This window comes from Mytilus edulis, chromosome 1, assembly GCF_963676685.1.
Source record: "Mytilus edulis chromosome 1, xbMytEdul2.2, whole genome shotgun sequence".
NCBI classification, from domain to species: domain Eukaryota; kingdom Metazoa; phylum Mollusca; class Bivalvia; order Mytilida; family Mytilidae; genus Mytilus; species Mytilus edulis.
Window position 1 is genome coordinate 69,139,830 of NC_092344.1, and position 22,194 is coordinate 69,162,023.

The 22,194-nt window shown below is 33.0% G+C and overlaps 1 protein-coding gene across 1 annotated transcript; it reads right to left on the minus strand.

Annotated features, from left to right (window-relative positions):
* Positions 1-818: 818 nt before the first annotated feature.
* Positions 819-21,933, minus strand: LOC139488051 (uncharacterized). Its single transcript, XM_071273377.1, has 7 exons — positions 21,825-21,933; positions 15,092-15,424; positions 6,843-6,885; positions 6,458-6,586; positions 4,521-4,607; positions 3,184-3,325; positions 819-1,749 (listed from the first exon to the last, which is right to left on the minus strand). The coding sequence occupies exons 2-7, from the start codon at positions 15,395-15,397 to the stop codon at positions 1,668-1,670; spliced, it is 789 nt and encodes a 262-aa protein (XP_071129478.1). The 5' UTR covers positions 15,398-15,424; positions 21,825-21,933; the 3' UTR covers positions 819-1,667.
* Between the last annotated feature and the right edge of the window lie 261 nt (positions 21,934-22,194).

Below are 22,194 nucleotides of genomic sequence, written 5' to 3' on the forward strand. Positions count from 1 at the left end.
CAATAATACTTTTGGTGTCTAGCGTACCTGATGAAGGTTTTACTTACATGCAATTCAGAATCATTTGTTTTTCTCACTTTTTATTCATTGGCTTTCAATTAGGACACCAAAGAATCAAGTAATAAAGAAATTTGAAAGTTAATTTGAAATCGAGATTTTCAAGGTTTGAGAGTGTCATTAGCAAAATGTGTGCACATTGGCCGAGTGATTGTACAGTAGTTATTTTTAACGATACTGAATACTTTGATCCTCAGCTCAAACTAACCTATGAAAAGGAAATCAAACTATTCTTTCACAATTGATAATAAATAAATTTGGTGTTTTTACTGTCTTCTGATTGGTTACAATTATTAGTTTTATTTTCAATGTTGTCAATTTTGATGGCGACACGCCCACTCTGACGTTGTGTATTCATACGCCAACATGTGTGTACGTTGTTATTGTTAATATAAATAATATAAAAAGTTCTTTGAGCCTTATTTTTGATAGAAAGTTATTTATAATGAATGGCAATAATTTATTTTGATTTTATTGAACCATAAAACTAATTTTTGACTCTTCATATTTAACATAATTCGCTTCACGGATTATTCAATGTGAAGAGTCAAACATTAGTTTTATGGTTCAATAAATTCAAAATAGATAATAGCCATTCATTAAATAAAACTAGTGATCAAATATCGCAGAGTCTCGGAAAAGAAGCTTTATGCAATACCGCTAACCAGAAAAGTTCATCGGCTTCGCTCCTGAATAATATGTATGTATACATTATTCCAGTACTAAACGCACACTAACTAGTAAAAATGAACTCAAAATCAGCAAAAACAATCGTTTATAAAAAATACAATTGTGTACAGTAAAAACAAAACGTTACATCGATAAATTACAATAACTTAAACATAAAGTGCAGAAATGATACATTTATTCAAATTTGTTAAATCAAAGTGGAACTCAATTGTGGATCAAGATTTTTGAATAAAAGGGTCCCATTTTTTCCCCCGGCAAAATTAGATGTAGAATCGTTTTTTAAGCTATTGTATTGTACAACGATTTCAATTTTTTTTCACAAATATAACAAAGGAATGAGCCCTTAATCGTTAAACGAAACCCCCGTTTACAAGTTAAAAGGGTTGTTGCATTCATTTTTGTGAAAAGAACAGAACAGTATCATTCTGGCGAGCTGACGAGAGCAATTATAATTCTGTATAGGATAAATAGCTGATAAAATTTACCTATAAACATAAAGTCTTATGAAAAATCGCATACAATGTCTTTCTTAAGCAACAAGGAGTAGCTCTGAATAACTTTTAAGTTTTATTAATAAACGTAAAATAGTTCAAAACCTATTTTGAAAATATAACTAAGACTACTTTGTAACGAAATTCAATATGTCTCAACAAGTTTCAGATATTAACTTTAATACTGATATTGAGATAAACAAATCATTAGAAATTGGCCGTACTATTTTGATTGATTTTCAGCTACTTGTAATTTGATTGTAATATAGTTCATATAATGTTATCAACCTGTATGTAATCTCTCTGAATTACTTCGAGCTAGGAACAATTTAAATTTGTATAAGAGAATTTGTTGTTTTTGTTGTATTATAAAATCATGACACAGTTTAATAAATAAATGTATTGCTGCTGAATTCCCATACTTGTGGTTCAACGTTGGATAACTATCACCTCGCAAAGCATCAAACTATCCAGTGAATTGACAGAATTTTTCATTTCTATAATAATGTATCTGAAAGACAAAATATTCATCAAAATTTTTTTTTCAATTGTAATACTTGTAAAAAAGAATGAATCAAATTAAAATTTCGTTATTCTGCAAAAATGATAAAGGATATAATTGTTAATGTTTTATGTTGGTTGATGTAGTGACTATTCTCTATTACTTTGTTGAAAAACACATATCAGATGGGGATTGTGCTTAATGTTTAGTAGGAAGAAAGCAGTTTCCGATAAATATATTATCGTAAATATAGCTCAACATGCAGACTTCTAATACGTTCAGGTATTTCACATCCAATTTTTTATGGTAATATTCTTTATAAAGCACAAAGGTGTCAGTATTCACCTCAGAAACTTACAAAACCTTTGAATAGACTTATTAAGAAGGGATATAATTACGATACTGTTGTCATGTCATTAAAGATTGCATATTTTGGCGTTAATATTGAGTCACTGATAAGGTCTTTGCATCGGAACTAAACACATTTATTCTAAAAACAGTTGTTGGCATGACACGGGTTATGTTCTTCTCATATATGTTATGATGGTATGATACTAAAACCCTAACGGGACGGATTGTACCTGATGTTCATATGATGGAATCATAACCTTTCAGTCAGTTTAATTGAAGTCTGGAGCTGGCATGTCAGTTAACTGCTAGTAGTCTGTTGTTATTTATGTATTATTGTCATTTTGTTTATTTTCTTTAGTTACATTTTCTGACATCAGACTCGGATTTCTCTTGAACTGAATTTTATTGTGCGTATTGTTATGCGTTTACTTTACTACATTGGTTAGAGGTATAGGGGGAGGGTTGAGATCTCACAAACATGTTTAACCCCGCCGCATTTTTGCGCCTGTCCCAAGTCAGGAGCCTCTGGCCTTTGTTAGTCTTGTATTATTTTAATTTTAGTTTCTTGTGTACAATTTGGAAATTAGTATGGCGTTCATTATCACTGGACTAGTATATATTTGTTTAGGGGCCAGCTGAAGGACGCCTCCGGGTGCGGGAATTTCTCGCTACATTGAAGACCTGTTGGTGACCCTCTGCTGTTGTTTTTTATTTGGTCGGGTTGTTGTCTCTTTGACACATTCCCCATTTCCATTCTCAATTTTAGTATTGTGTTTTATCCATAATTTATTTTAATATACAAAAACAGGGTGTGTGTACTTATAATATATTTAAGTATTATTATTGTTCGGGAAAAAGATGTCCTTCTTTGCAAAAAATTATGTAGAGTGTCAGTACCTTATCTAAATGTCTTTAGCAAAATTGACTTGAAAGCATATCATGCATTGAATGATTTTATTTTTGGATAAGCGCAATGTGTACATGTATTTGTGAACGGTCACTATCAAATTTGAAAGCAAAGTGTCTAACTTTCTTAACATGCAAAACGGTATAATATATTCTACAATAGCTTGGTAAATAATTTAAGCATACCGTCCATTAAGTGGCCGACCACAATCGGTAATTATAGCTTGGTTCTTTACCAGTCCTTTATGTTGCTCACACGTATTGGTTTTTGATTTATAACTATGTAATCCGTCCTCTCCAACAACATATATGGTAATGTCATGTAAGGCTAAAATAACAATTCAAATTATCTAGACAATGATCTAAAACAAAACAAAATCTTGCAGGTACGGAGTATATAGTAGTCTCATAGTTAACGTCAACATGGAGGAATAATTACTGATCGGATCCTGATTACCCATATTGTTCTTATCTGCCGTATTCAATATATTTTCCAGCGCGGGACTTGTTCCCAATTCTTTATCATATGTTTGCCGAAAGAACCTTAAGTTAGCCAAATCATCATAGCCAGAAATTAGTAGTGCTTTTGCTTATTAATATTCATAATATGTAAATGAGAATTGTACTACGTGATTATAGTTTGAACTAGACTGGCTTGATATCATTAAAATCTTTAAAACACGGATATTATAAGTTGCCCGTCACAGAGTCCTTGTTTATAATCACTCTGATATTTACGTAAAGTTGTCAGGCGGTCAAAATCAAAACAATGAACGCGAATGAAGTGAAGTTTCGTGTTCTCGTGAGTTTGTTCTTTTTAAAATATTGGCATTTTAACTTTACGTGGGCACCTAGAGTTCAACGACTACACATACAAGGTTTGGACTTACTTATTCTTTGGACATCCAAGTTTCAAGTTTCACCCCGGCAACTTGTTTTTCTAATGACCTTGTTATCCAATTTTCAACACGAAATTTGCAAATTTGACGTTTCAGTCATTTAAGCCTGTATTTTATACTGCAATGTTAAAAGCCTCTCGCTTCGATTTTCAAAATAGCTTAGGAACCTTGATTTTTGCAACAACAGTCATTATGTTTCGTTTAAATGGTGTATAGTGTTGTGTATATTTATTTTCTGCCCCGGCAACCTGTCTATCACTTAAATTAAAGTAAGAATAGACATTTTTTTCAAAAATCCCTATCATTTCGACATAATTTCCGTGACCCGTATCCGATTTCATTAGTATAATATTCAAATGAGCAAAGTGGCGTTGATTTCTGGATATGTAGTCAACCGTTATAATTGCTAAATAATAATTTCAAGATGGCACGAATATCGAGTTGAATCAATAGCTGCATACCGTAGTGCGGAGCAAAGGAAAAAAATGTTTGCAAAGAATCAATTTAAACTGGCCGACATGAAAGGTACCTTTTTTTTTTGTTTAACTGTTTTCAAATTGAAAGGGTTCTGAAGAATACTTCAAATACATCGCAATGAAAGTAACATGTAAATCGTATACATACCATTTTGTAAATCACCATGCACTAACACAAATCCTACTGGACGTTGATATTTGAGATCTATTTGTAAGCTTGGTGACAATTCTGCATCTACAAATAACATTGTTTTGTTACTTCGTTTATTTTAAAACATTCGTGCATTTATTTGTTACTCGTCGATATTATAGTGTTGCTTGTTTAACGTCATGCAGCCGATATTACACAGATTGGTTGTTTTCTCAAACGGGATAAAGCGAGCTTATGTTGAGGGGCATTTTAATATGAGGGTAAGTTTAACAAGGACAGACATGTTTTGCCTTTTAACAGGACACATGTGTACCCTTTTTTTAGGACACATGCGTATCCTTTTTAGAACACGAGCGTAATCTTTAAAAAATTTACAATAGCATTAAGGAGGTAAAAGTAGCCGGTCGTGAGGTGGTGGCATTTCTTTTGTGATTGCATGCTCATAACCATAAACGGGATTAATTTGTATTCATAAAGATATATGTTTCATGATTTCAATCAAGAGACATGGCTTGGAATTAGCAAGTTCTAATCTCGGACTTAGAGGGGATAAAAGATCTATTCTGGATTTTGTAATTAGTATGATAATTGCCCTTTCTATCCAGCTGAAATGCAGATATTCCTGAAAAAGCTGTGAAATAGGGTTTGAGTGAGACATGTGTTGATATTTATCTTAGTTTTATCAAAGCGGACGATAAAAAAAGCTTTCGTAGCATCTATAGATATAAGAAGATGTGGTATGAGTGCCAATGAGACAACTCTTTCATCAAAGTCACAATTTGTGAAAAGTACCAAAACGGAGCCTTAATGCTCACAACGTTAACAAACAGCAAGCTATAAAGGTCCCCCAAAATGACCTTAATTTGATAAATAAACATGTTCATATAGATATCAGAAGATGTGGAATGAGTGCCAATGAGACAACTCTCTCATCCAAATCACAATTTGTAAAAAAGTAACCAATTATAGTATATTATAGTATAGTATAGTATAATTATAGGTCAAAGTACGGTCTTCAACACGGAGCCTTGGCTCACACCGAACTGCAAGCTAAAAAGGGCCCCATTAAATGAACTGAATTTGATAAATATATACATTGAATAATTATATAGAAATAAGGAGATGTAGTATGAGCGCCAATGAGATAACTCTCCATCCCAGTCATATTGTGCACATAATGCAATTTCGTGATATTAAACGGACGTTGTTACACCGGACATCAGAATATACTAGTTAGCGAACAAGAAGAACGTCAATAAAAGTAGTATGTTTTGATACTGATTTTCATGTGGCAAATTTTTTAGTTGGGATTGTTCGATGCACATATATAAGGGTATGGGTGAGATTTACAGAATGAAGTGTATTAAATTGCAAGTTGATGTGACGACAAATTTATGGTAATGTAGCCTAGCCAAAAACTTTACGTTTTTGCTCCAACTTGTGTTTTGGTTAAACCAGTGTTCTGTATGTGTTATACCACCATTGATTTTACCCTATTAGTGATCATTAGTCTTTGTAGAATTTGCACTTTTCAAAAACATGTGCAGAAGTTATCTTTGTTTCAAATAAAGAAATACTTGACATGAGTAAAGTTTCATCCTGTCCAGTACTATAGAAAAAAAATTACATAATATTTCATTGCATACAATAAAATAGCCATCACTGGAAGTTAACCAATCAAATTTCTCCCCTTATCTAACCTGTGTACAAGGTTTAGGAACCATGTAACCTCAAGTGTACAAAAATAGTGATTTGAAATACCCAAGACATATGTTTATGAAACAGAAATGTTTTACTGCAATAAAATGTAGGATTAATTACCTACAACTGTCAAATTCAAGGGAATACTTTTTTTCGACCTATTTTCGTACAACCGGATGTGACGTACCATGATTTGGTGGTACAAAATGTATTACACCTGTATATGTACATACCTGTTCTCGAACATGTTTTAATGTCCCCATCCACTGCTAAGTATGCCGGACCATTCGAGTTTAGATATGACATGGACGTTTGGTTAACATTCTTTTCTAGAGCATAATTATTTAAACCTACTAAATCATCTGTGAAAGAGAAATATACGAAAAGATAGAATGAGAATGAAAGGTAATAAAAAGAGAAATATTTTCTTCACTTTATGTCAAAAGATGTCTTCTATTTATGTGGTAATAATAGAAATTCGTGCCTTACACATATAATTGTATGCATTTATTATCAATTGTAGAATATTGTATGGCAATTGAATCTTTTTACGTGAAATTTTAAGCAAAATATATTTACAAGGATCACGGTCAAGGATGTTTTTTCTATTATACTCACCAAAGTGGACCGAAAGAAACCGTTTATCCCACTGAGCAGAAATCTGAAATTGAAACAGAAAGTGACTTAGAAAAATTCAGAAATAATTTTTGGAAAACGTTGTTTAGTCAATGATTATAATATAGTTCGTTTGATTCCTTCCATGAATTTGTTTATACCAACCTATTGAATTATCTCTTCTTAGATACTTACAATGTACATGTTACCATGTAGACGACCGTTTTTTTATCAATCAATTTCTACTAGCTGGCTTCTATATATATATTTATAGCAAATTATATTGAATGTACTCTTAGCATGAGATTATTACCATGTCGACGATCTCTTTTTTGTTCTTATTTCGTTCAATTTAGACTGTTTGCCATCTGTAGATATAGGAAGATGTGGTGTGAGTGCCAATGAGACAACTCTCCATATATATATTTTAATACTAAGCTATAATTGAATGTACTTATAGCATGAACAGATCACCATGTTGACTGTCGTTCTGTTCGCACGTCATTCTATTTCGATTGTTTTTCTTCTACGAACAGTGGCGTAGCTTGCATGTATGCTCGGATGCTCAAGCATCCACATCATTTTGACAAAAATAAAATAAAAATAGCAGCAGTTTAACTCGGAGAATCCAAATGTAACAAGGCTGAGGATATGATTGATAACGTCCAGTTATTTTCGAAGCAGTATGCCTGGTCTTTCATTTAGGATCATAGTTTGGTTTATGTAAACAAGATGGTTGAATCGCAGAATAGTGTTCCAAGTTAACTTTTGTTCGTAAAAAGGTCTACGTCATCGGCTAAGGCAAGCGGAAAGGACTGATACGCAGACCCTTGGACATGTTTCATCTAAAATCATGAACCTAGTGGAGTGATGGCTTCTCATTTGACTACAGCAACAAACAAATAAAACACCATATCATGATATCGTTTCTTGCGGCATGGTAAACGACGTGATAAAAATAAAATCAATTTGTAATAGATCATGATAAGTCCGAGGCTTATGAATTCCAGTTTCTATCTAGGTTCAAATACTAATTTCATTTTCAATCAGTAAAAAAAGAACAAAGATCCAATGTTCCCCGCCATGCACATTATTTGTCATATTTTATTTATCAAAGGGCAAGGAACAAGGCATAACTAAAAAAACGCTTTTTTTCTTTTTCTTTTTTCGAATTCTTTTCAATATCATAAGAGAAATAAAAGCTTCACAGCAAATGAAATGTGAGTTCCATTACAATTTATATTTCAAAGGGTGATAACTGGTTAAAAATATTTGATGACGACTTATTTTCCAAATTGTCAAAGACATTGCTTAAGATATGAGTTTCACTTAATCTAACAAGAATTGTACACATGAGAGTGCTAACAAGACCAGACGATCGGACGCCCTGTATTTTTATGTCTCCTGCAACGCGTTTAGCTTAGTACTTAAAAATCAGAAACCCAAGGTTGTAGACTCTAATTCCTGGAAAGAGAAGTCACTTCAGTTCCTATATTCCGAAGTTCCTAAATTATACAGAAGTGCCGCTGTAATGGGGTCCGTTTTGATATGTCAAATATAAGATTGGGTGGGAAACTTTACATCAAATATTTATGAATTGAATGATGGTAGTTTCGAGGAAACAATAAAATTTGGTTTAAAATATAAATATATGAATTGGTTGGTATTTTGAATTTAAACAAAAATCTAACTAGTGTCGGATTCTGGGGGAGTACATGTGCTTAAATAAAAAATATCTTTCTGCATAAAAAGGTCCAATTTTTTTTTCGCCTCGCTCCGCTCGGCGAAACATTCCCATCATTTCAACCCTGGCTACGCCACTGACAAATCTTTTTATACTCATAGCATGATATATAATAATCCATATCGATGGATCTTGTTCCGTTCTCATTTTTTTCTATTTCTTCAATGTTAATAATTATAACAAGCTAAAATAATTCTTTATGGTTATGTTGAAGTCCTCTCTTCGAAGGTTTTACCGATATCACCATTTATACTTGTAGTATTGGTTCACTGTAATGAAATAACTACAATTATGGCAGCCCTTTAATTTCTATTGTCCTTGTTTGTAACAACACTGAATGAATTGTTTGTAGACATACATACGAAGACATTCAGCTACACGACTGACTGGTGTAATGAGTAGCTGATGACCCTTCCGGAGCAACCGAGTTCAATAATGTTTTCGGGGGAGGGGGAGTTGTTACATTGTATGTTGTTCAAACGCGGATTTTGTTGTGATAAAATGTCTTTAATCGACTTATACATGTATATTTTCCTCTTTTTTTTTCTTACTTATTTTACTATTAGTCCTGATACTTATTTTTATATTAAAGTATATGAAAATGTATGCTAGAAAAAAAAATATTGTATAAATTATAACTGGTTAAATAATATATGATATTTCTGCATTAGAAAATGAGGAATGAGAATAAGATATACCAAAACTTGATTTATGATCCTATCATCTGGGAGAAGCAGAGTTTTTTACAGATATAAAAAGCATTATTTTAAGTCGGACATGTTAACCCCATTCAATATATAATTTATATTGTTTCGTAATGATTTCCATGCATGGATCCGTACAAAGGTTTTGATAATTCACACACAAACCTGTGCCGTTGGTGCCTGCTAATTGTTGATAGTCAAATGAAGGTTACTATATATACACGTTTATTCTTGTTCCGTGTCCAGTATTATTGTATTTATCTTTCAAATCAATAATTTAACACGTTCACAGTAAAAAGAATCTGTGAATTTGAAAAAAATAATCTATCAAGGTTACATTCTCAAATGGAAGTCAAAAATATAATCCTCTAAAAGACGTTAATTTGTAATATAATATTAGTCCTATTGGAATGAACTATCATCTAACCGACGCTCAGAATATCTTTTGTTTTGAAGTTATCAGGATCTCTTCTGTTTTTCTGCCTTAATAAACAAATTGTCAATTATTGTAAATTCAGAAATTATTGTAGTGTTTTATTAATGTGAATAAAGCGACTGGTTTAATATTGTAGAAATAAGAACTGTCTCGCTTTCTTCCATTCGTCCCGATGCTTGATTTTGTCAGTTTTAATGGACCTTCTAATTTTGAATTTAACTTCGAGTTCGGTATTTTTATCCGATATCTACCCTTAACTCAAATAAGCCACTAAAATTATGGAAGGGAATATCTGCCATAATTATACAATTCTTAATTTGTGAAATAATATTTCTTAATTCGCAACATGCAATTTCTTAATTTGTAAAATGTAATTTCTTAATTTGTAACATGTATTTTTTCCATCCGTTACATGAATTTCTACATTTCTTGATTTGTGAAATGTAATTTCTTGATGTGTAAACACAATTTCTTAATTTGTTAACGTATTTTCTTCATTCGTTACATGAATTCTACATTTCTTAATTTGTGAAATGTAGTTACTTTGTTTGAGTCACGTTTTGTGAGATGTGTCTGTGTAATTGTTACCGCTGCCAGCCAATGAGAAGTTCCGTTTCTAAAGAAAAAATACAAATTACAAATCAACATGTTACAAATCAAGAAGTTTGACAAGTCTAGAAATACAAATCTAGAATAAAATAGTACACGAGGTCGCTGTGGATCCATGTCAACTCGTACCTTCGCAAACTCTTACCCAATATTTACCAACTCGTATTTGTACCAACTCACACCCAATATTTTACGATTTATATCCATTAAAGTTGTTATATTCTTTTCTATAATATTAAAACATAATATAATATAATCTAATCTGTGATCATTAGTCAGTGTCGGCCGGGAAGGGGTGGGATGTTCCGGGGGTGGATCCCCCTTTTTTGTTTGACTACTAATACTTTTGTATGGGAACATATGGTTGGAACAACCCTTTCTATTTGACTTGAAAGTGTTGGAACCTTTTTAAAAAATTTGCTTGAATTGTCATTAGTGGACAAAAGGCTCGAACATACAAAAATAGATAAGAATTGGGTTGTTTTAATGAAAACTAGATATAGATTCCAAAAATCAGTACTGTACTTTGAACACCACAAGCCACTGAGTTTTACTAATCTTATTGACTTTGTGAAAACTAAGATTGGGTGAAAATAAGGGCAAAATGTATGATTTTTTTTTATTTTAATCATGGTTCGTATCTGTTATAGTATCTAAATAACTGTATTAGATATCCTATTATGCTTTTTCACTGATCTTTGCGTTGAACATGTGTGTTCAAGGAGAGTTTTCTATTTAGCTTATATCTGAAAGTCTTTCGTTACTTTACAATCGATTGATTGATTGTTAATGTTTTAACGCCACTTTTAAGCGCCGCTTTTGGGTTATGTCGTGGCGGCCTGTTTTTACTGGTAGAGGAAGCTGGAGGGCCCGGAGAAAACCACCGACCTTCGAAAGGGAAACTGACAACCCGTATATTTTTGAAGCGACAAAGTCAGAACAAGAATTAATCAAACTAAAATAGATATAATCGTCTAGTAGGTTTAAAGTATCTATGTTAGTTAACATCGTTTCATCAAATATTCAGATATGATGTCCAAGCAAGATGTCAATGAAATCCGGAGACAGCATTTTTGTTGGTCAGCCCACAAATATATAAGAAACTAACCTTTATGCTATGAATGTTCAATTTTTGTCTCGCTTGACGGAGTCAAAAAGCGAGACATAGGTATGCTGTTTCCGGCGTCGGTGGCGACGGCGGCGTCAACAATGTATTAGATTGTGATTAGGTCTAGTTTTGAGTGAACCACTAGTGGTAGGTGAAAGATATTAGGTATGTAGTTGTATTAGTATTGGCATATCATTTTGCCCCGCCCTCTCAGTTATGGTCTATTGACTTTGAAATTTTACTTATGTTCATGTATTAGTTTGTGATTAGGTCAGTTTATCAGGAACCACTAGTGGTAAGTTAATGATAATTGCTATGCAGTTGTATAAGCATTGGCACATCTCATTTCAATGGAGATTATTTGGCCCGCCCCTTCTATCATGGTCTATTGACTTTGAAATTTTTGCTTAGTTTTCATGTACTAGTTTGTGATTAGATCAGTTTATGGGGAACCACTAGTGGTAGGTCAATGATATTTGTATGCAGTTGTATAAGCATTGGCACATCTCATTTCCATTGAGAATTTTTAGCCATGTACATTCAGTCATGGTTCATTGACTTCTTTAATGTCAACATTTGCATTATCGACATAACAAAAAAGCGAGACAAATCTCTGTGATAACAGTTTATTATTCATTATTTACAGTTCTATAACTGGTCGATTTCTTTTTAGAAATTATATAAAAGAAGATGTGGTATTATTGCCAATGAGACAAATATCCACAAAAGACCAAAATGACACAAACATTAACAACTATAGGTAACCGTACGGCCTTCAACAATGAGCAAAGTTATATTTCGCTATCTGCAAGAATTAAGTTGGTGGAGCATTTGTGTTCGGTAAACGCCCTGTCACTGTCTTCTGATTTTTGGGGTGTAACTAGACTAAGACCCTTTTAGGGTCATGTGTAAATTTTTGACGAAGAGCTAGTACGCTCTGTTTACTGTCGATTCGTCTTATACCGTGTCCGGAATATACTAGAGCTGATTGTTTTTAAGACACTTGAAATTGTTAACTTTAGACATTTCTGATTTGAAAACTTATTGCTTCAGATTAATTACCAATCAATGCAGTTGCACTTAATTTTATGTGTATGTTTTTATATTATAGAAAAGAATCTAACAACTTTAATAAAAAATAAATGGTAAAATATTGGGTGTGAGTTGGTAGAAATACGAGTTGGTAAATATTGGGTACGAGTTTGCGAAGGTGCGAGTTGACATGGCTCCACAGCGACCTCGTGTACTATTTTATTCTAGATTTTTATTTCTAGACTTGTCAAAACTTCTTGATTTGTAACATGTTGATTTGTAACTTGTATTTTTTTCTTTAAAAACGGAACTTCTCATTGGCTGGCAGAGGTAACAATTACACAGACACATCTCACAAAACGTGACTCAAACAAAGTAACTACATTTCACAAATTAAGAAATGTAGAATTCATGTAACGAATGAAGAAAATACGTTAACAAATAAAGAAATTGTTTACACATTAAGAAATTACATTTCACAAATCAAGAAATGTAGAAATTCATGTAACGGATGGAAAAAATACATGTTACAAATTAAGAAATTACGTTTTACAAATTAAGAAATTGCATGTTACGAATTAAGAAATTGCATTTCACAAATTAAGAAATGTATATTTTTGGTGGATATTCCATTCCATATAAAATACTGTAAAGTAGAGTAAATGGACATTATTTTTTCAAAAAGAAATTTTTGATTCAGTCGACCTAGAATTCCAAAGGCATTCGATTAGTGTCAACTAAAGTTTGTTTAATTTGTGTTTTGTGTTTTGTGTTTTGGTGTTGTATACTTTCTATCGTTGGATCGATCCTCAAATTGATGTACGAAAAACTGTAAAGCTGATTTAACTTTTTTTTCCAGCAAAACACATGGTATTTATGATTAAGCAAGTAGGCTAGTAGATTCGGAGTTAGAATAATGTGTCTAGTAGATTGTTTTTGTGAGCTACAACGTTAAATGACTCCGCGTATTTGTATAGCGTAGTACAAAGTTGGTTCGAGATCGATATGACTTCTAACGAGCTTCTTTTTTTATTGTTGGGAAAATTGGATGGGGTATCACTAAGACCATTGTATTTGAGTTATAATTCATCCTGCATACATACAATCCCCTGCTAAACAATTTCTTTCCTTTCATGTTATGATATCGCGGCACATAAATAAATGCTCATTTTTCTTGTTTATTAAATGTTTTTCGGGAATTCACAAGAGAATTTGGGCTCATATGATATTCCCTGTCCGTGTTTTACATAGGACATAGACGGGGAATTCGAAACTGCAAAGTTACTGACAATTATTATATAATGCTGCCGTGTCCTGATTTCAACTACCGGGACACGCTCATATCCTTCTGTCAAGTTAACATATGAAATTTCCTTATTACCCGGGATATTTCACTCTTGTATAATATGCACTAATGTCTTTTTAATTGTAATTGCACGTAATACATTTCCTATATCCTCCTTGCTTTTATTATCTTGTTGAAGCGTCGATCCTCTTTATTAACTATAGACGACTGTACTTACTCCATTTGTTAGACATTTCTCCCGGTTAACCAATCTATTTGACCATATGGGGCTCAATAAAATGTTATTCAATTTTGTAATAATTGAATACATAACAGTAGTAACGTGACTAAAGAGTGGCAGTAAGCACGGCATTGATGGCAGACAAATGTCATCTTAACCTCATTAAATGTCTGAATATTGAAATGGAATCGGCTGCTGGTTTCTTGGTCAAAAACTGAGTACTCGCAGCATTAGTTATACTCCGTTTCGCTGTAGGCTTAATGCATAATGGATGATTTATTTAGTTGATACCATGTCATGAAAAACAATTTTACTGCTACAAAATGGATCTGCTTGGAAATAACAAATACTTACAGCACCATTAAAAATTTCTAAGGTGAAGGACAACCAGCACCACGGCCATAAGACAAATGAACAATGAATCAAAATTAGAACAAAAGTGAAAACCAAAAACAAAATTGAAATAAAAAGTAAAGATTATGTATACAGAACACCTAATTGAATATTATATATTGGGAAATAATCCGTGGGTACCGGAAGAATATATGACGTGAAAATCACATATGCAGCATAAAACATAGTTCATTGACACAACCAGCAAATACTTAGCTAAGCAAACATTTATGATAGGTCAATATACGGTTTAATTAACATTTCACTTCCTTCTTGTCCGCATATCAGGACATTTCTAAGTGTTTGTGTCTAATTATTATTTTATTTCTCACAAATATGTTGATGCGTGGTCATATATTAGAAATTAAACAGTTAGTTTCAGATGACAGTCAATACGGTTTCAGATCTGATACCGATAATATTGAAAGCAAGTGTTTTCCTTAACTTATTGTATTGCGCGTTTTTCTTTGAACTTTTTCTCTTGTTCCGCTAGTCAAGATAAAATGAATAAGGATTGAATACTTTAACGATATATTTTCAAACTGGGAAAAAGACATAAAACATTGTAAAACTACAATAGATATGAGAAGATGTTGTATGAGTGTCAATATGACAACTCTCCATCCAAGTCATAATTTGGATTGGTACATAAATAAAACCTTAGATGGTAACTTTTTGACTTATAAAAAAGCATACATACCTTACTGGGGTGACATTGATGGAATCGTATAGTTCCTGTTATAAGAAATACCAGAGCAATAAACACAAACATTGACCCGAGTATTATCATCATTATACGCTTCTTATTATCACATGGTCTAGGTTTCTGTACCCGAATTACTGGTACATATTTACGGGTAATAGTCAAGGCATTTTGGTTATCGTTTTCCGGAACTTCAGCTTCTGATGCTAACATTGGAACAACATCTGATCTTTCTATTCTATCAGAGTTCTGAAGTGTGGCACTTCCATTGCATTCATCATGAAGAAGTTTGTTTTGTGACATGATGTTTATTTAGTCATTTTCCATTATCTGAAAAAAAGAGGAAAAAGATACCAAAGTTTGAATCAAAACTCATATACCGACAGACAACAGACAAAATTAGGGGAAAAAATGAAAACCGACGAAGGGAACAGTCTACAAAAGAGAGACGAAAGATACCAGAGGGACAGTCAAACTCATAAATCAAAAATAAACTGACAATGCCTGGCTAAAAATAAAAGAAGACAAACAGACAAAGAATAGCACTCATGACACAACATAGAAAACTAAAGAATAAGCAACACGAACCCCTACCAAATATGCGTTTTAAAACCAGCAAAAAAACTTAGGTGTAAATTGTATCGCAAATCTAAAATATTCCTAAACAATTCAACTAAATATTTTTATCGTAAGATTAATTTTACATTCAAGATTTTTTGTGAGAAGGGCTTCAGGTTATGTTTGCGCAAATCTTACCTTCGTTTTCAAAATATGAATCCATATTTGCGAGATATAGAGGCTTTACTTTTGCGCACAACTAAGCTGTTGAAAAAGACTACTTTTGAACAAATTAATTGTTATCAACATTGACATTTTTTATTTTTTTTTTGCATTTTCTCTGATGCTTTTTAAGATATATATGAATAAACTAGTGCAAAATGTTTACATTATTGTGATTAAGATATGACACCTAATGACTGAAACAATGCAATGACATCATATGGGAGTTATGGACCTGAAATGATTTATTTTAGGCTAGATTATTTCTGCAAATTGGTACATTATAAAGCCAGAAGAATGATCATTGCATTTTGTTGGGTATCAAGTGACCTTGAAAAATGTCATCATGAAGTGACCTGAAGTGAACTGAAGGTAGTCATTTCTGCATTTATTTCACGGAAAAGTATCTAGAAACCATATAATTTATGAATGGGTATACATAAACCTATCATTTAAGACCGAAAATGACATTAAACGAACCAGAAGAAGCATATTAAAATTTATCTTACCTCCTATACATTTCTAGGCATATGATTGGTTAAAAGCGTCCTCGTGGAGACCGTGTATACTTGATATTAGGTATGTAGGGAGGCGGGGCTTATTTCATACACGGTTAGTAGTGGTGTTATGTCCCTTTACATTCCATATTAAGTAAAAGGGAGGCGGGGCTTATTTCATGCAGGGTTAGTAGTGGTGTTACTTCCCTTTATAAAACAAAACGGTTTGAGAAAAAAATCTTAAAGGTTTCTACAGACGAAAAAATTGATGATTAAGATGGAAATAAATTCATAAAACGCATTTAAACCTAACAAGTTGTTATTGTTGGCATCTGTTTTTGTAGGATCAATGGAAGTAGCTAGTTTCTTAATGCTAACAGTATCGAAGACTTGCTCATTTTGATAGGTCATTAGTCTAAATATCACATGTTAAGATAGTAGGTAAGATAAATTCGTTACATAGTGTGCTAGTGACGTAATACGGTATATATGGGGTTAGTAAATTCCATATTGGGATTCGAGCTTCGCTCTCACCCCATATGGAATTTACTGACCCCATATATACGGTATTAGGTCAATAGCACACTATGTAACTAATAATACAGGCATAAGTATATGCAAAGTATATATTTTTGGAATCAGTGTGAATAAAGCTATCATATGAGTCCGGAAGTGTTATTTTTTTAAACGGAAGTAGCCAATGAGATTGGAAAATTGAAAAAGAAATACCTGTACGTAATACGAGTTGTTCGCGTAAGCGTCAGTAATACATGTCAAAATGTCAATTCGCGCAAATGACGCAAATGTAGGTCGCCCCCTGAAAATCGTAAGATTTCATGATTTTATCAATTATAAAAGTGCAGTATTGTATAATTGGGAGGTACAATAATATCAAGGCCGTAACTATCCTTGAGGCAAGTGAGGCAATTACCTCACTAAAATTTCGACACTGAATTTTTTTTATAAGCATAGTCATTTGTTGTTCTGTCTCAACCTTAATTTCTATAACTTGTCATCATTCCTTTTAAATTATTCTTTCTGGATATAAGCAGCTGATAATTAGTTATCAAAGGTACATGGATTATAGTTTAATAACTCAGCATCTCAACAGATGATGTTTCTCGATTCCATAAACCAAGGATTTGTATATGGATTTACTATACAAATCCTTGCATAAACCTAGTAACGATAATCATCATGAATCTTTGGTTAAAACAGGCTCTTGCATAAAAAAAGGAAAGCGCTACCGTAAAGGTAAAGAAGGAATAATTCAGTAAACTAATTTTATGTGAACAGAGTCTGAGTATTAAATATAAATTCATTAGAACTAATCCAAAAAAAGATAAGTAGACTGACAAATCAAGTACTGGGCATCGCAAGGGAGCAGTCAGCCTGTCTGCGTATTTATTTCTCTGTTTCACTAACTTAATAATCTATCCCTTAACAGATAAATAAAATATAAATAATATGAAACATGTTTGGATTAGTATTTATCCATGTTTCTTTAACCTTAAAAGTTGAAAGAACATCCCATATTCCAAATTGACATTATTGAGGAACGGTAGAAACTTTAAGGCGGGATTCTGTCTTTACTTATTTGGGACTACGGAATTTCGTGTCTTAATATTCGGGGTTTCGGAATCGTAAACCCCCAACGCCTAACCCCAAAATTTATAGATTCTGGAACTAAAATACAATCGACTATTTCTAGAAATAATTTGAAATTACGGACCTACATGTAAACGGCGAAAACTCCAGGCCAATTCCCCTGTGCCCATATCATACTTACTCTAGATAGAATCATATTCATGTATCTTATCTTATTCTATCCCTAGTTTGTTTACTCTTTGTCAGCATAAAAACGAGTTTGATATTTTGTTACTACCACTGTATATGATGGTGCTAGCAGGGAAGCTTAATTCCCTTTTGCAAACAAAACTGTTACTACCCCATGCTGCTACCGAATTGTTGATGGAGAAGGAATCGGAAGAAGACGTCGATCATTGTGTCGATGTGCTACCGCTAGAAGCACAGACTTCCCTGAAACGACTGAAAACTTGGAAAAGAACATGCATGATTGGTGAGAGATTGTGCGGTCTTGTCATGCTCTATGTTCATCTCGATAAGGATGTCAGCAGACCAAATATACTTAAACTATTTGACAAAACCGGCCTTAGAAAAATTTGGCAAACTCTACTGAATCAATGTGTGTTCTATGTTCTGGCGACAGACTCAAATTGATATTTGGATGATTATCTTACATCAAAATTTAATTAAAGTTGTTAAAAATTTGGTGTTAGTAAGAGTCTTTAAATATGAAAAATTTATATAAAAAGTGTCCAAATTTAAAACATTGTCAAACTATCTGGAAAGTCTAGAATGCAGGATTTTGCACCATTCATTTTATACCCTCAAATTACTTTGCCTCACTAAAATAATATGCCTAGTTACGGCCTTGTAATATATTTTTACAAATTGAAGCTGAAAAACCTAGTTTACAGTCATAAAAAACATGAACATGTCGGACACGTAAGCATCGTGTTAGTTTTGAAAATCCATGTAATTTGATGTTATAGTAATGGTGTATCTAAATTGAATCATATTCAAAACAGTGTGGCTGTGGTCATTGATTGACGACCTAAATTATCCCATTGACTGGGACAGATTATGTGAACGTTTGTCTGTAACGACCGCTGCTCTGCTATGTACTTGTTAAAGACACCTAAACTGTGGGGTCACAAAGGTTCTCAACACCTAAATAAAGTAATTAGAAAAACTAATCAAGAATAACACGATGTTTTGATTTATATCAATAATATAAATCAAAACATAAAGTTATTCCTGATTAATTTTTCGAATTATTTTAATATTAAAGGCGTTACGAACCTTTCGTGACCCCACAGTTTAAATTCTATAATAAGTAAGAAGTGAGCAGTGGTCGTTACAGACAAACGTTCACCTAATCTGTCCCAGTCAATGGGATAATTTCGGTCGTCAATCAATGACCACAGCCACACTGTTTTGAATAAGATTCTATACAAGTAGTTTTTAATTTTCAAATCATGAAACACTCTATACATATTAATCATGGCTATTTTTACATATTGATACGATTCCTTGAAAATGATAAAGTCATGATACAAAATGTTACCAGTGCATGTTGTAATGTAAAAGAGGGACGAAAGATACCAGAGGGACAGTCAAACTCATAAATCGAAAATAAACTGACAATGCCATGGCTAAAAATGAAAAAGACAAACAGACAAACAATGGTACACATGTCACAACATAGAAAACTTAAGAATAAGCAACACGAACCCCCACAAAAAACTAGGGGTGGTCTCAAGTGCTCCGCAGGGGTAAGCAGATCCTGCTCCACATGTGGCATCCATCGTGTTGCTCATGTTATAACAAATCCGGTAAATAGTCTAATTCGGTAGGTAATATTCATGAAAGGGAAGGAGATTGTAGTTACGACGTAAGGAACATATCCGATATCATTTGTGAAACGGTTATTCCATAACGGTCAACCAACTCGTGATGGCGTCCGTTAAATTTACGAAGGGATGATTTCAACTTCACCATTTGGAACTCGTGGTTTAATAGCTTCTTTGTGAGTAGCAACCCTCTATCAAGAAAATCATGATAGGAAATGCAAGCACAGGAATATCGTATCAATTGAGAGATATATACCCCGTATGCAGGTGCTGCTGGAATGTTGCTACTTAGAAATGAAAAATTCACGATTGGAAAGCTGAAATCGTCTCTTTTGTCGTAAAGTTTTGTTTTCAACCAACCCTCGTTGTCAATTTCTAGATGTAAGTCAAGATATGAGGCCGACTTAATTGTATCTGTTGTGTCCTTTATCTCTAGGTTGATGGGATAGTTGCGTTCAACATAGTCCCCAAATTTTGAATTATTTAGTGAAAGAACATCATCTATATAGCGGAAAGTAAAGTTATCTTTCTTCCTAAGAAGTTCCTGTTTGAAGTCAGCCTCATAATAATAAAGGAACAAGTCGGCAAGAAGAGGGGCACAATTGGTTCCCATTGTTATACCGACAGTCTGTTCAAAAACACGTCCTCCGAACATAACAAATATGTTGTCAATCAAGAAATCAAGCATCTTGATAATGTCAGTTTCATAATACTGGACTTAAGCTTTACGTACGTTTGGTGTAAATGTACAAACTGTTTTCAGGCGGTGTTGTTTTGTAAAAACGTGTTACCCTGGTGAAAATATAAAAACTTGTTTTTTGGTTATTTTGATAAACGTATCCAGTAATAGTAGGTTTATACATAATTACGTTGAATGTTAATGGCCGATGTAACACACTTTCCATTTCACATGGTTTATGTCAAGAACATTTTTCTCTAATAGATTTATCGATTATCAATGAATATTTTATAAATTGTATGTAACCTGGCTTGAATTCAATGAATTCATTTCCTCTCGTTTGTTATTTTAATCAGACGTATTTCAAAGCTAAAATTACAAAAAAAAATCAGTGTAAAAAGCTTTAAATACACATTTACTTTTCTACATTGGCTAGAGGTATAGGGGGAGGGTTGAGATCTCATAAACATGTTTCACCCCGCCGCATTTTTGCGCCTGTCCCAGGTCAGGAGCCTCTGGCCTTTGTTAGTCTTGTATTATTTTAAATTTTAGTTTCTTGTGTATAATTTGGAGTTTAATATGGCGTTCATTATCACTTAACTAGTATATATATTAATTGTGTTTAGGGGCCAGCTGAAGGACGCCTCCGGGTGCAGGAACTTTTCGCTGCATTGAAGACCTATTGGTGACCTTCTGCTGTTGTTTGTTCTATGGTCGGGTTGTTGTCTCTTTGACACATTCCCCATTTCCATTCTCAATTTTATGAATATCGTATACATGCGCATATATCTGTATACTTTTTAAATATATTGTTGACACAATTTTTATTTACCGATATATACAATGATATGTTGTTGAAAATTAAAGTTAAAAGATACAGTTTTCCAGTTAGACTTGAAGTTGAATTTTACAGAATCTATTTTATTTCTGATCGGATCCCCAAAGAACATATATGCCTTTCTCAACTACAAATGTACCAATTTTCGATCTGCGCCTAAAACGGGCCAGGTCATCTACTTAAAAAAAATGTATAAAATCGTTAAGCTTAGTATTAATGAATAGTTCACTATATCGTCAAAAGATTAAGCAGTATGTAAAAAACACACATTTTCTCATTTTTAAAAAAACACGTACAAATCCAGGGATTAATGTACCTCAAATGTAACGTTTGACATGTTTTAAATGTATATACGCATCTCTTTGGTCATACCTGCAGCAGAATGTATATATCAATAAAATTCTAAATATATCATATAGATCAAAATGCATACATATCGAAGTCTAATACATGTATATTAGAATAAGTTACAAAAAATACCAATTTCAAATCTACTTACCGGAAGTCATTAATTAAGTAGTAGGTTCTTTTTTGCTGTAGTACAAATCGATTCAACAAGTAATTTCCAATATCTTATCTCCTATCCCACCTTTCAAAGGTATTCTGCAGACTTATATGTCGCTGCAAAGCTTCATTGCTCGGTAAAAATCAATATCATTTGCTTTAATCATCTCGCATCGTACAGTTGTAACTCTGTCGTTTTCATCATTGTTAGCTGCTTATAGAAATCCCAGGATTAAAAGCTATTTAGATTTACTCCACAGAGAAAACTTGATATAACCCATTGCTTCGTTTCATCTTTGATTGGAATACCACAGTGTCAATGATGTGTCATTATTGATAGGAACAATAGATGATAAACTATGAAA